General features: G+C 39.3%; 1 protein-coding gene across 11 annotated transcripts in view; it reads left to right on the top strand.

Annotated features, from left to right (window-relative positions):
• The window catches only part of LOC124875241 (protein shisa-6), a 96,457-nt gene extending 83,871 nt beyond the window's left edge, over nucleotides 1–12,586 (top strand). For 3 of the 11 annotated variants that reach the window (XM_047377272.1, XM_047377269.1, XM_047377267.1), the window contains 2 exons: nucleotides 10,229–10,329; nucleotides 10,526–12,586. In XM_047377272.1, the coding sequence (XP_047233228.1) occupies nucleotides 10,229–10,329; nucleotides 10,526–11,404 (980 nt within the window). In that variant the 3' untranslated portion in view covers nucleotides 11,405–12,586. Of the gene's footprint in view, nucleotides 1–1,970; nucleotides 1,992–7,927; nucleotides 8,081–10,225; nucleotides 10,330–10,525 lie in introns of all 11 variants that reach the window. The other 8 variants (XM_047377270.1, XM_047377268.1, XM_047377266.1 and 5 more) reach the window with 4 other exon arrangements.
• Nucleotides 12,587–13,912: the final 1,326 nt, after the last annotated feature.

Here is a 13,912-nt window from a genome sequence, read left to right as displayed (position 1 = left end):
GGTGATAAATCCAGCAGTTCTGTGAAGGCTTTAGGAGTTTGTTAGACAGCATTGCTAAACAAACAGCATCATGAAACAAACAAGCCAAGAATAAAGCAGGGTTTCAGGTACAAAGAATTACCCAGACCTTAAACATCTCCAAGAGCACTAGTAAAGTATGGCAGTTGAATGTGCTCAAATATGCCACAAAAGCAAAACCAACAAGACATAGGTGTCCATATACAATAACAGGCCATGGAAGCAGAGCATTAAACAGAGAAAGAGCCAAGCAGCCCGTGGTTAGTCTGGAGTAGCTGCAAAAATCTGCAGCCCAAATGGGAGAATCTGTTGACAGAACAACAATTAGTTGTGTTTTGCACAGATCTAGCCTAAATGGAATTGAGAAGAAAGCAATTGTTAAAAGAAAGCCACTATAAGCCCCATATGCAGTTTTGGACACAACAAACATGTAGAGAATGGTTCTGTGGTCAGATGAGACCAGACTGAATTTTCTTGTCTACATGCAAAGCACTATGTGTGGCTCAGCTTGGATCGCCTTGACCATGCCCTCCCCACGGTGAAACATTGTGCTGCCAGCAATAGGCTGTGGAGATGCTTGTCTTCAACAGGGAAAGGGAAGATGGTCAGAGTTTATGGGACAATGGATGGAGATAAACATAGGGAAATCCTGGAAGAAAACCTGTTAGAGTGTGCAAAAGACCTGAGACTGGGGTGGAGGTTCACCTCCCAGTTGGACAAAGACCTTAAACATACAGCCATAGTGCAGTGGTTTGGATAAAAACATACACAGTATAAAAACATACCCCAAAGTTTGTTATACATACTCTTAATAATCGGTTCTACAGAATGTGACAAAGATGTTCAAGTTAAATGAATATGAATATTTTAACAAGGCACTGTAAGAATTCATTCTGTTAAATCAATGTACCTTTTCTGTTGGAGATTGAATCATAGGGAGATTGAATCCTAGTAGTGTTACAACTCACGGTCATGTACATTTTTCACTGAGCAGGATTTAGCCACCATTTCTTCTGTTCTTTAAGGAAAAGCAATTGGCTGAGATTCAACTTAATGTTTTTTCCAGATCATCCCATGGTGGGGTTGATAGGCTGTGTGGAATCTTCATTGTTGCTCGCTGCTATCCCAAGTAACAAAAGTTATCATCAAAACCTGATAGTGCCCGAGAGAAGCAACACCATGAATGCTTTTATTTTCTTTTACTGACGTCATTCAGCTATCAGGTCTAAATCGTTCTTATGAAAGTGCCAGGGCTGGTTTAGGGTTACATACTGCCATATTTAAAGAAGTAGCAGACAAGGCCAGAAATAACAGGAAAGAGGGAATGAGTTAAATATATTCCCTGCCTTCTCTATCATCAAATCACTCAGATTTTTTTGTTTAATTTTATTCCTATATAACTCATTAAAAATATAAAATAACTAGAAATATTTTAAGCATGCAGGAACTGTGCATGAAGTCTGCAGCCAGAATAGTTCTTTCTTTTGTTGACATAATTGACCACATGGTGTAGACACACTCACCCAGATAAGCAAGCCACACACTGGGAACAAATGGAGATCTGTGGGAAACATGAAAAATCCATTTCAACAACATATCTAACATGGCCACTTTGATCACAGTCTGGGTGAAATCCTTCGCATTTCAGCATGCAGTGTATTTCCTAGATAAAACCCAATGTTCCAACCCTCTCTGCGGCCCACTACTGACACAACCAGAGCACAACGCTCCACATCACAGGCACAAAATGGCAAATCGGGCACAGACTCCAGAACCGGAGCCTCTGGAGGCAAAGGCTGATTTCATCAGAATAATTGTTTGTGGGAGGATTTTCTGCACTGGTCATGCTGAATGTGGAGAAGGTTTGTGTGCAGTGTGTTCTTTCTCTTACCATCAACATGTTTCTGAAATCTTTTTCGTTTTGCTGTTTTGTTTTTACTTGGGTTTGGTAGCTCACCGATCATTGAGACGTGGTAAGTCAGTCATACATATTTTATTTGATATAACTGTTTATTCACTCCAATTTATCACACATACTGTACATCCTCCACAAACCAATCCTCACTTTTCTGTCTTCCTTTCTCCCACATCAGCTGGTGTGTTTTCAGACCTGATTTAAGTAGATTTGAAAGCCTGTTTGAGCCCACTGTGACAGGAAACTTTTATGGTTTGCTACGTGGGTTTCAAATACTCTGCTCCATTAGTATAATATTGTACATGATTGCAAATGCACAATGCAAGCCAAAGTTTTAAGTTGTGGTTTATCTCTTTCTTACTGCCAACAAATTGTACGATTGAGTAGAATATGTATAAGATATTGACTATGGTTAGTTTCCACTTACTGACTATCTTTGCTTTTCAGGACCAGAGATATTTCTTAATTGCTGACTGTATGTTTTCTTTATCTTGAAGGAAAAGTGGCACATAGAGAGGCTGCTGTATTCATTCAGGGTCTTTCTCCGCAGTCTCATCCAAAACATTTACAAAAAATATTTAAAACTGTGGGAATGTGTGATGTACAATTAGCTGTTTTGGAACAGCAATTGTTTAAAGTATATTAATATTTCAATACCAGTACACACCCCATGCCTATTGTGAACTTGATCTTTCAGTAAGGGGCAAAATAGCAATTAAATTTTATTCAGCCACCTAGCTTTGCTTAAAGAATGGATAAAGTCAAAAGTTATTACTCAACCTTATATTGGTCATTTACTCATATCTGAAAAATAATGCATGGTAAACACTGCAGAAGCCATCTTTAAAACTGATATGATAAAATTGGGCTTTCTACCATCTTGGAATTTGTTTTTAAAAGAAAACTGTTCAGCACTACTCGTACTGGCCTTCCTAAAGAGGACTCCTAGCTGCATATAAGCATGGACTGATTGTAGGCCTAAGGTGTAACCAGGCTTTTTAATAAGATAAATTGTTGCTAAGTTGTGTTGATAACTGTCACCAGAACAACATCTTCTCTGCCTTAGTCTGTCCTGCAGTGCAGCACTTTAACTGTGATCTGTACAAGTGACATAATGTTAACTTTATAACATAATTGCCTAAGTCATATTTGCCAAAAAATGGCTTAGGCAATTATGAAATACGGCTAAAAATAACTCTCAATCTAAATGTTAGAAAAAACTTATCAGAATGTGTTTGCGTGTTGTTTTTTTTTAAGCAGACATTGCAGTTAAAATTTGGAGCCAATGATAATATTAATGGGCATTAGTTAGGTAATTTCTTTATTCACTGGGGTGTCTATTTACATGTTTGTACAGATGTCCCAAATTTGGAATTCATTAACAATAAAATAAGTTTATGTGAGAGGAGAAAGCAGAAAAAGCCAACAGATTAGCTCCTGACATGGGATGATGGTACATTAAATCCATATGCTTGATGTATTTAGGTAATTATGCAGGGGTGAAAGTAGTTTTAAATTCTTGCCGGTACTCATGGACAGAGCTAGAGGGGGGGCTGGTGAGGCACTGGGGGCATATATGCATGCATACATATATTTTTTACCTTACTGTAGGCTGTCTGTATAAGGTAGAAATTAGAATAACTTGACAATGTAGAATATATATATATATATATCAATTGTTAAAAAACTGCCATGTATGAAACAATGATAAACCATTTTCTGATGCATAACGTTTCATCTTCAGTTTCCGTCTTTTCTTTGAGCAAATAAGTTATTGTTCTCTGCAAGTTTTGATTTCATTTAAATTAAAAATTTGAAAGTTCGGTTGTTTTTGCGGTTTTTATTTGAAAGTCTGTAGATGGTAAGTGATTTATTGTTCGTCCTGTCCTAATGCAAGGGCCATTTTTGTATGTCTGTGCACCACCTGTGTAAAATTTCCCAGGCTATTAAATCAAACGCACCAATCTCCTTGGTAACCGTTCTGTTTTGGGGGTAAGCGCGCATGTGCTCTCGTGTAGTGAATTTGAAATCTCTGGTCATAAGCGGTGTTTTCGAGCTGTACTGTGTTGTAATTCAGCAAAATAACATGAAACACAACTAGTTACTCTCCCTTTGCTTTTAACTGGGGTATTTAGCAGCGAGCAGACAGACATTAAACGTAGCGATGCTCGTTTTAAAGACTAGCCGTTCACAAAAACCTCGAGCTCCTAGGGGAGAGAAGGAAAGCAAGAGCATTGAAGCTCCAGCATAGCAGAACAGTTCAGAAACAATTTGGAATGAGGGGAAAAAAAGCTATATTTATGTTTTAGACTGGCTTTTGGTAGGTGATCTGATGTTCTTTGTGTGCTCGTGATTTTTTGCAGCCATAACTGGTTCTGGATGACGGCTTCACAGCAGACAGCCGTTCCTCCCTCTTCCCGGTACTGCGTACCGGCGCAGAATCTTTTAGTGGTACACAGTACCGGACCGTACCGGCTCACTTTCACCCCTGTAATTATGTGAATATTAGACTTTCACATATTAATTAGAAAAAAAGTTCAACATTGTATTGGTCTTCTTTCTATAAATATCAGGGTATAATTTATTGCCTAACTTCATCCAGGCCTGACTGTACAACATAAGTCTTCATCCCAACTCAATCAGTACAGGTCTTTTAATTGGGGTTACTGGTAAATAACATATTTACAGCATAATAGTGAATTTTAGTAAGTCAAAAGGAACTCACCTTTGTTTGTGAGATGAGTTTGAGACCATCTCTGGTTGGTATAGACACTTCAGTTTGTGTCTCCTATCAGTTCTACAGTATGTGAGTTCAAGGTTATTTGCTCACATAATAATAGGCAAAATCTAGGTCAGGGTACAGAGAGGATGATGCTGGTTGTTTGTTTTGGCCTGTAAACATTAGCCCCAAACAAGTACCAGGTTTGCAGAAACATATGGTGAATACGTTTTATTCTTCCGACTGAACTGTGGAATCCGTCGACCTAGCAAGTTAAGCCCCAAACAACTTTTGGGGACAAAGCACTGTACAGGTTTTATACCACAGTCTTCATACTTGGTTTTGATATTTTGATTGTATTTGTTGGCAGTAAAAATATAATTTTCAGTTCTATGGTGTAAAGGTTTGTGTGAAATTGATAATTCGCAGAAGTCTCGGACTATTTGAGCCAGGTCTGTGTCGTTGTAGTGTCTGATCTATCTTGATGAAGGAGTTAAACGTGTCTGCTATTGAAAGTTAACAGCATGCCACAGTATGGGTCTTCCTTATTGATGCAGGATTGCAGACACTCCTCTCACAAATCATTCACTTCCTTCAGACCCCCTCTCCCTGGAGCTCCCAGGACCGTCCTGACACCCTTGTGCCCTTTTTCATCAAGCTTCCCATCCAGTTTTCTCTCCTTCTTGTATTACAGTCAACTTTTATTCCTTTCAGAAGGTCTCATCATCATCCCTAGCACATTTGACCCTTCTGCTCTCCGCCTTGCAGAAATTTACCAAAGCCCCATTTTTTTTTTCTATTCAATGAAGGCAGCTTTACAGCCACACCCAGGCTGCTGCTCTGCACTGTGACATACTCGGGGCTCACAGGGGAAGTGAGCTATATAAGCAGGCAGAAAGAAAATGAGGGAGAAGGGAATACTGGATGGATAAGAAAGAATTAAGAAGCAAAGAAAAGTGGGTGGCAGCATGGTGGGATAGATAAGATTGACAGAGTGAGGAAGACGGAGGTAAATGAGACAGACTCCGGATGTTTGTGCACATGCATGTGTGTGAAACAGAGATAAAAAGTCGAGTAAGAGTAACAGAAGACTTGGGTCCTTCAGACATATCTCCCGCCTGCAACCCACTCCGAGTGTCTTCCTGAAACCATATCACATTGTTTCAACAACAGTCAGTCTGGGCATTGCTCCCTGCCTAGTCCCAGATCACATCACAAAGCTGTCATAAGCAGGGTCACTCTCAGGCACACAACCCTGTTTCGTGTATTGTCTTGTTTTTTTTCCACTTGTTTCCTTCTCAGAGCAGTATTCTCACATCAAGCCACCACTTCACCTGTCGAGTCAGTCCCACACCAAATGCTCACTGAGTGTGTGATGTTTCCACCTATACTGCCCCACCAACACCAACAGAAAGCTGGAGTTTTAGATGTGCAACTGTTTCTGAAGAGCAGGTTCTTAGATGTAAAGGACATTTTGACACAAATTGAACTTCAAAGGCTAAATTTGTGAAATAACCAAATTTGTGGAGCTGTGTCAAAGCTAAAAGCTGGGAGTGTTAAATATAAAAAAAAAATGTTAAGTACAGCCAGCTCTAAAATGTTTCATTTCCTAATTCACCACACATTTCATTTATGTACAGGGGCTTGCAAATCTATCCACACCCCTTAAAAATTTTACCCTATGAACTACAAACTTTAGTGTATCTCTGTGGAATTTTATGTGATGGACCAATACAAAGTAAAGAATAAAAGTGGAAGGAGCATATTAAATCGTTTTCATCCCTCTTTTTTAAGTAAAAATCAACTCCTCTGGGTTAATAGTTGGGACAAGTTCTTTCCTTGGTATGTCTACCACGACTGTGTGAAAATTCACACAAAAGGCATTCCAAAGTTCTTCACACAAAATCAAGCTATTGCATAAAAAGAAACAAATGTTTAAATTTCGGATATTATTGAACCTCATGCTTCAATCACTTATTAGTGATAAAGCAAACAGTTTATTAGTAAGACTCTTCAGTTAAAAGCTGCTGTAAACAAAAATGTTTTCAGTCCTAATTTAATGAAACCAACAGTTTCTACGCATTTGTTCGAAAGCTAATGAAGATAGCAACTAAATGCTGCCCTCTTGTTTAATTCTTGTCCTGAATAAGCAGATCTCTAACGACCTGAAGATTTCAAGCCTGTTTAGTTCTTTATAGACCAATAGCAACATTTTAAACACTATCTTTTTACAAATAGTTTGAGCAATGATCTCTATCCTTTCATTTTAAGGACCAAAAACGTCACTTCTTTCTTATCCTCATTAAGCCGGATGAAATTTTTAGCCTCTCAGGCATTGATATTATGGACACATTGAATCAGTAACTGTAGTAGGCTGTGGTCATGGATTGACACACAGAAATAAATGGCTATACATTTTTGGTTCTTGTCCTGCCGAAAGGTAGGACAGGTCGACAGATTCTCCCTCCCGGGGTGCAGAACTCTTTAGCCCTTCCCTAGGTACCATGGGAATCTTAGCTGCTTCTCTGATTAATATTCTTCTTTACTGGCCCATCACTTTAGGTGGACAGGTGTGCCTCTTGTTTCCAGTTTCTTTGATGGTTTGAGCATCACTCTGTGCGATTGTTCAAAGCACGTCTTTAAAAATTAGCATTACCACAACTTTTTCTTAACCTCTCTGGTGTGTTCTTGGTCTAGATGATCCTTTTTCCAAAAAGCTACGTGATCTTTACAGAACAGCTGCATTACTACGAGAATAATTTACATATAGGTGAACCCTGTTTATTAATGACACGACTTCTGATGGCAGTTAGTCGCACTTGAATTTATATAGGGATATTGAAGGGGCTAAATAAACAAAATAAAAATTATTTTCCTTCTACTGTGACACACACTGCTTTGTGTTGGTCAATCCTGTAATACCCCAATAAAATATATTTCAGTCTTTTAGCTGTAACAAAATGTAAAAATATGTCATGGGTAACTGAGTTACCCCACCCGACAGGAACTGATTAAACCATTAATTATTTCTCTATAATTATAGTTAGTATTTTTAGAGAACATCTGCCTCCAGGAAATATTTGTATAACTAAAACCTCAGCACTTCCATCAGCATACTCTTGTTTCCCTCCACGTCAGCAGGTGGTCTGTGATGATTGCCTGGGGTCTCATCCTTGCTAGGTGTCTTTTGAAGGAGTTTGGGTTAGGGAGCCGAAGAAACCAGCCTGCCCATTATTTCCTCTTCTTTGTCTGTATATGTACGTATGTGTCTCCAGAGAACAATCGGATAAGTGGCATCCTGACCTCGCAGACGGAGCCCTACGACCTGTCTTTCTCGCGCTCCTTCCAGAGCCTGTCTCATCTGCCACCCTCCTACGAGGCGGCCATCAAAGCCGACCTCAGCCGGTTCTCATCCCTGAAGAAACTCAGTAGGTCCACGTTCACTGCACTAATGCAAGAGATGGATCCCAGTCCTGGTGCCTGCATGATACAAAAAATAAATCTGCAAAAAATAAATAAAAAAACGCATTATGTGTGCTTCCCTGACTTCTGATTGGAAGCTACTGGGGGACTTTAAGGTATTTTAGCTGAAGAATTTAAATTGCCTGCTGTTTTGAGGATATCTAACAAAAGTACTCATGCACATTCACCAGACGATTTTGCTGCTCCCAAATGAGTAAATATGAGAGTAAATCAAGAAAGCTTTGAATCTACATGAGAAATCTATTTCTCAGCTCTGATCCATCAAAAAATCAGTAGAGTCATCTCAAAGAAACTATGAGTCATTAATATTCCTGGATTTTTGTCTCTACTTAAAGACTGCAGCCATCTATTCTCTCAGAGTGTAGAAGTGCATTAAGTGATGTGTTGTACCCAGCACCGGCCAGGCTCGGTTTCGTATTGATTTAGAGGAGCTACACTGAATTTCTGCTGCGTAATGAGGTCTCCTCTCCTGATATCCTCTAAGTGAAGCGCAACTTTTTTTTGAGGCTTGTGTAATCTCATCAAGATTGAACAACATCACTGCTGGCATGTGTTCAAAGTGAAGGATGACAATCTAAAGCTCATCTGGTCACAGGCACACACAGCAGCAGCTGCCAGGAACCGTTTCTGGTTAAAGTGTAAGATGGTTTTGCAGCATGCAGAGCAAATTATCATCTCTTTATGTGAAGAATGGTTGCAAAAATTAAGGTGACAGCTTTTGATGGGCATTAAAACAAAACAAAATAGGTTAAATTTTGACAACAGAAGCCCACCACAGAGACAGTGTTGAAAGCGTACAAATTTCCACAGGCAGTGTCCTTCAGTCTTGCTAACTTTCTTTCTGCTTCCAAAGCAAATTATTTGTTGCAGCAAATAGCCAAAAGGCTCTGCTGTTTCTTTTTGTTGCTTAACTACTGTGTGCATGCTGATGGATCATACTGGATTGTGCGAGCGGGAAGATAGAGCAGCGGTTTCATTGTTGGGATAATAAAAGAAAATAATGCTTCTGCTTATTAATGCAAATTGCTATCAAACTGAAGAAAAACCATTTATACTGTTGCCATGTAGGACAGTATACATCTCAAGTTATTCATTCACTCCATTATAATATGGTTGATGAGCTTGCATTGCCCTGCCCAAATCGTGCTGACTATTATGCTTGAAAAAGGAACATCTTGTTTTTATTATCTCTCATAATGAATCGATTTGCAGCGAGCGCCTGTGGCTTGCCAAATAGGATTTTGGCTGAATCAAATATGGACAGGTGGCATGAACACTTTTGCACCCATTATTGAAGAAGATAGCATCACGCACAAAAGTCATTTAGCAGCTCTTCATTAATTATTCCCACTTCCATCCTAATTTAGTACAGTACCAGTTATTCTCTGACATTTATGGACAGTGATTCAATGTTTCTTTGACAAGACATCTGGCCCAACGTTTATGAATGTATGCCACTATGTTTGTAATTCAGTGATGAGTCTTTATGCATGTATTTTTGTTGTGTGGCATGACCTTCTTTTTTTGTTCTACAATTGATTGCCTCCAAATGTGTTTCTGTCACTTTGATCGTCCTATAAATGCATGTCTTCTTGTCTGCGGACATAAATAAGGAAAGAGGCAACGGCTCAGTAATATGAAACCTCTTGCAGCTCTCAAGGATGACCTGTCTTTGCATTGAAACAAGTGGCATTCCAGCATGTTTGTATAAAGTGCCTGTATGTTTCCATCCATGTAATGACCATACCTGTTTCTAGACTTTCACATGACCTTTGAAAAATTTCCCCTCCACAGCCAGGGCTGACTGTAGCATTCCCAATGAAGCCTGGATATGTGGATGTTGTGTGCCTAGCATGTAATATGCAATTCCTCTATTTTCTATTCCCCTTCATGAGCTTGGAAAGGTGAAACACAGATGGGTCTGTCAACATCACTCTCTGCCTTGTGTGCAATGTTCTACACTTCCTATTGATTCAATTTTTTCCTTCCTGTTCAAACAACTTCCTGTGTTTTCTTGCTCTTTCAAATCCTGGATCTCTCTCTTCACCGCTTGCCTCTTTTTATTTTTCTAATTATCATTTCCTCTGTAGCAGATAAAGAAGTTGATGACTACTACACCCGTAAGCGCCACCTGCCTGACCTGGCAGCAAGAGGCACTCTTCCTTTGCATGTTCTCAAAATGAGTCAAGAACAGGTGGGTGCACAAGGGTTGGATTTGATTGAGAAGTCTTTAAAATGAGGTCATGTTCTCTGAAGTTTGAAGTATAAGTGCTGGCTCTAAACTGCTACACTTGAAGGCCTTCAAAGCTATATATATCTATCACTAGGTTTCAACTAAACTGTTTCAGATTGTGAGTAAAACTCACCTTAGTCATATTTTTGCTCTCCAGCATCGGGAACAGCAACAACAGCAACTCCAAAACCAGCCCCCACAGTCCAGTATCTCCCAGGTCCCCACTCAGTCACAGTCCACACAGCAGCAATCCCAGCAAAGGCAGAGGCCTCGCCGTGTCCAGAGAGCCATGTCCCAGGACCGTGTCCTGGTCCCACAAAGTGGTCCACATCAGGACTATAACATGTCTCCTGAGGGCATGTCCCCCTATGGAGGCCGAATTCTCTCAGATGAACAGCTTCTGTCTGCTGAACGTCTTCGTTCCCAAGAGCGTCTTCTACCACAGGACCGTCACACCTCCCAAGATCGCCTGTACTCCAAGGATCGCATGTATTCCAAGGATAGACTCCTGTCCCAGGAGCACTTGTATTCAAAAGACCGCCATTACTCTCAAGAGCGCCTCTATTCGCAAGACCGCTTGTACTCGCAAGACCGACTCTTGTCCCAAGATCCTCTCCTGTCGCCAGACAAGCTGATGATGTCATTGAAGCGTGGCATGGTCAGCAGCGTTTCTGGTGGCTTCCGCGGCAGTGACAAGTCAATTTCTCGCACCATCTTGCACACTGACGTGTTCACCCCATCCACTCCACTAATGGATCGTTACAAGATGACCAAAATGCACTCCCATCCAAGTGCCTCGAACAATGGTGGTAGTGGCGGTGGTAGTGGCAGTGGTGGTGGCAGCGGGGCACCAGGGACAGAGGTAGCTGTGCATTCCAATACTTTAGCCATGAACCAGACAGCAAATAAGAGGCAAGTTTTTGCCTCTAGACGAACTCACACTGTGGAGCAGCTCCACTATATCCCACAGCACCACCAGCAGCAACAACAGCCACAACACTACCGCACAGGCAGCAAGACTGAAGTGACTGTGTAACAGCAACCCCAACCTGAACTGTGCTGGAAGAATCACCGCTGTACCAGACAGTGGGGTTGATTGCAGAACATGATTACACTTGCCACCTTGTAGAGTAGGAAGTTGTGACTTAATTTTCCTTAACTGAAGATTCTAGGACCAAGATCATCCACTAGCTTACTGTGAGACCGGAACAATGAACTACACTGTACACTGCAAAGCATGCCCAGCAAGATTTGGAGCCAGTTAGGGTTGTAGAAGGGGTGAGGTTGGGAATTGTCAAGTTAACCTGTCTAATATAACGTCCAGTTTCTGGATAAACCTATTTGTCCACAGTCTATGGCCGGCCTCTGTATATGTTTTAGTGGAAACATTGACTGTGTCTGTTTAAGCCTTTATCAATCCCCTTTGTCCCAAATCTGTGACTTTTTCTGGCAAATCTTAAAGGGCTTTGCATGGTTATAGACAAGAACTGATTCCTCTGTGACTTCTGTTGTGCAACACAACACCATCACAGGCAATGAACATGAGGGAGCCTGTTACATCATTATAAATATATAAATAAAGAAATAAAATAAAGGGATAAAAATAATATTTTTACGCCCCATCTAAGTACTAGTTCTAGAGAATCTCAAGAAACTGAAATGGATGTTTTCTGCACTTGTATTTGGTGCCTTTGACAGATGTTCCGTTTCTGAATACCAAGTGGTTTTGTGGGTTACAAAGCACATTCAATAGAAAATATTCAGTTTTGGTTTATCTTTGAATTTCAATAGTGATGGCTAGCTTGTTTTGTTTTTAAAACAATGACATTTGTTTCCTTTTTTGCTTCCAGTAGACAATTGTAAATAAGCTATCCTAGAAGCCGTATCATGGACAAATCTGTACTGGATGAACTTTGTATTAGATTGTCTGTTTTAAATAGATCCTAAACAACTATAACTCATCAATGTTTTGTGAGATCAAGATAGAAACCCACTTAACCGAGTAACTGACAGGATAATTACTGTGTTTCTTTGAAAACTTGTTTGGACAAGCACTGAACGAATGTGCTACTAACAAAAGATATACCACGTTCATGTTTGGATGTAAACTGTATTCCATTGATATGGGAAGACTGGATTTTTATTTTTTTTTTGGATACAGAGTACAAGGCTTGTCAAATTAGGGTCAAATAAAATCATCCATATTTTTCTAAACATGCAACATGGCTCAGTGAGATCTTTGTGTTATTTGTTTTTCTTTTTGAAAATTGTTCCTATTCAGACCATTCTGATTAAATTTTCAAACTTTTCAGGTGAGTTGTGAAAATTACCCACAGGTGAACCACATCCTTTGTAAAGTTTAATTATAGCAACGGGATCCCTTACCAATTATTTATGTTTTGATTTTTATTATGAGCACACACAGAATACTTCAGATCCACACCGATTGCCTAGATATAAAAAAATCAATAATAAACTTTAAATGCACAAAAAACTGTTTAATGGGTATTTCCAAATAGGAAATTACTTATATCCTGAATTTATTTACAATCATATTAAGAAAAATAAAATACTAGTGCTAAGCTGCTCATAGGATCTTAATTTTGTATAAATCTAGATTAATGGCTAAGTTCAAGTGGGGTGTTGTACATTGTGGACTTGTACAATCTTAAAACATGTAACCTAGGTAACATGTGCAGTTGATGGTTATTTACACAAAAGCCAATCAGTATTTACATAGGAAATGGAGGTTAGAGGTAGTGCACTAATAGAGATTTTCTTGTGTGATGACAAAGACTTGTCTTTGTCATTAGATATTCTGTTTTCTGTATGTTTTTCTCACAGACATAAATGGCAGCACAGCACCTTCTGACTTCATTTCCCATCCAATGCCAATGCGACTCCGGTTTAAAGATTCATAAAGTAGAACTTGCATATTATCTGCTATGACATTTTTGAGATTGGAGTTGTGTTAAAACAGTGGAAGTGCGCCTCAATCTTAACTCCTCTGGGACAAGCCCTTAGCATTAGTCCCCAGGTTCAATTAATCTGCATTCATACAAACTGAAAATACTGTTAAAGTTATTAACTGTAAGTAAGATGTTTAGGCCCAACACGTTTTAACAAAAATGTGATAAACACATTTTACAGCCTTTTACAGCCATGTTAAAATAATTAACCGTGGACATTGTTAGCTACATTTTAGGGAAACTGAAGGCCAATTAAAATGTTACTAAGCCCCCTCCAATAATTCTGATAATAATATTTATAGATTCCAAGTACTTCTCAAAATATTAGCATATTGTGATAAAGTTCATTATTTTCCATAATGTCATGATGAAAATTTAACATTCATATATTTTAGATTCATTGCACACTAACTGAAATATTTCAGGTCTTTTATTGTCTTAATACGGATGATTTTGGCATACAGCTCATAAAAACCCAAAATTCCTATCTCACAAAATTAGCATATCATTAAAAGGGTCTCTCAACGAGCTATGAACCTAATCATCTGAATCAACGAGTTAACTCTAAACACCTA

The sequence above is a fragment of the Girardinichthys multiradiatus genome, chromosome 10 (genome assembly GCF_021462225.1).
Source record: "Girardinichthys multiradiatus isolate DD_20200921_A chromosome 10, DD_fGirMul_XY1, whole genome shotgun sequence".
NCBI classification, from domain to species: Eukaryota; Metazoa; Chordata; class Actinopteri; order Cyprinodontiformes; family Goodeidae; genus Girardinichthys; species Girardinichthys multiradiatus.
The sequence above is the reverse complement of the archived record's forward strand: the minus strand, read 5'-3'. Positions and strand labels throughout refer to the sequence as shown.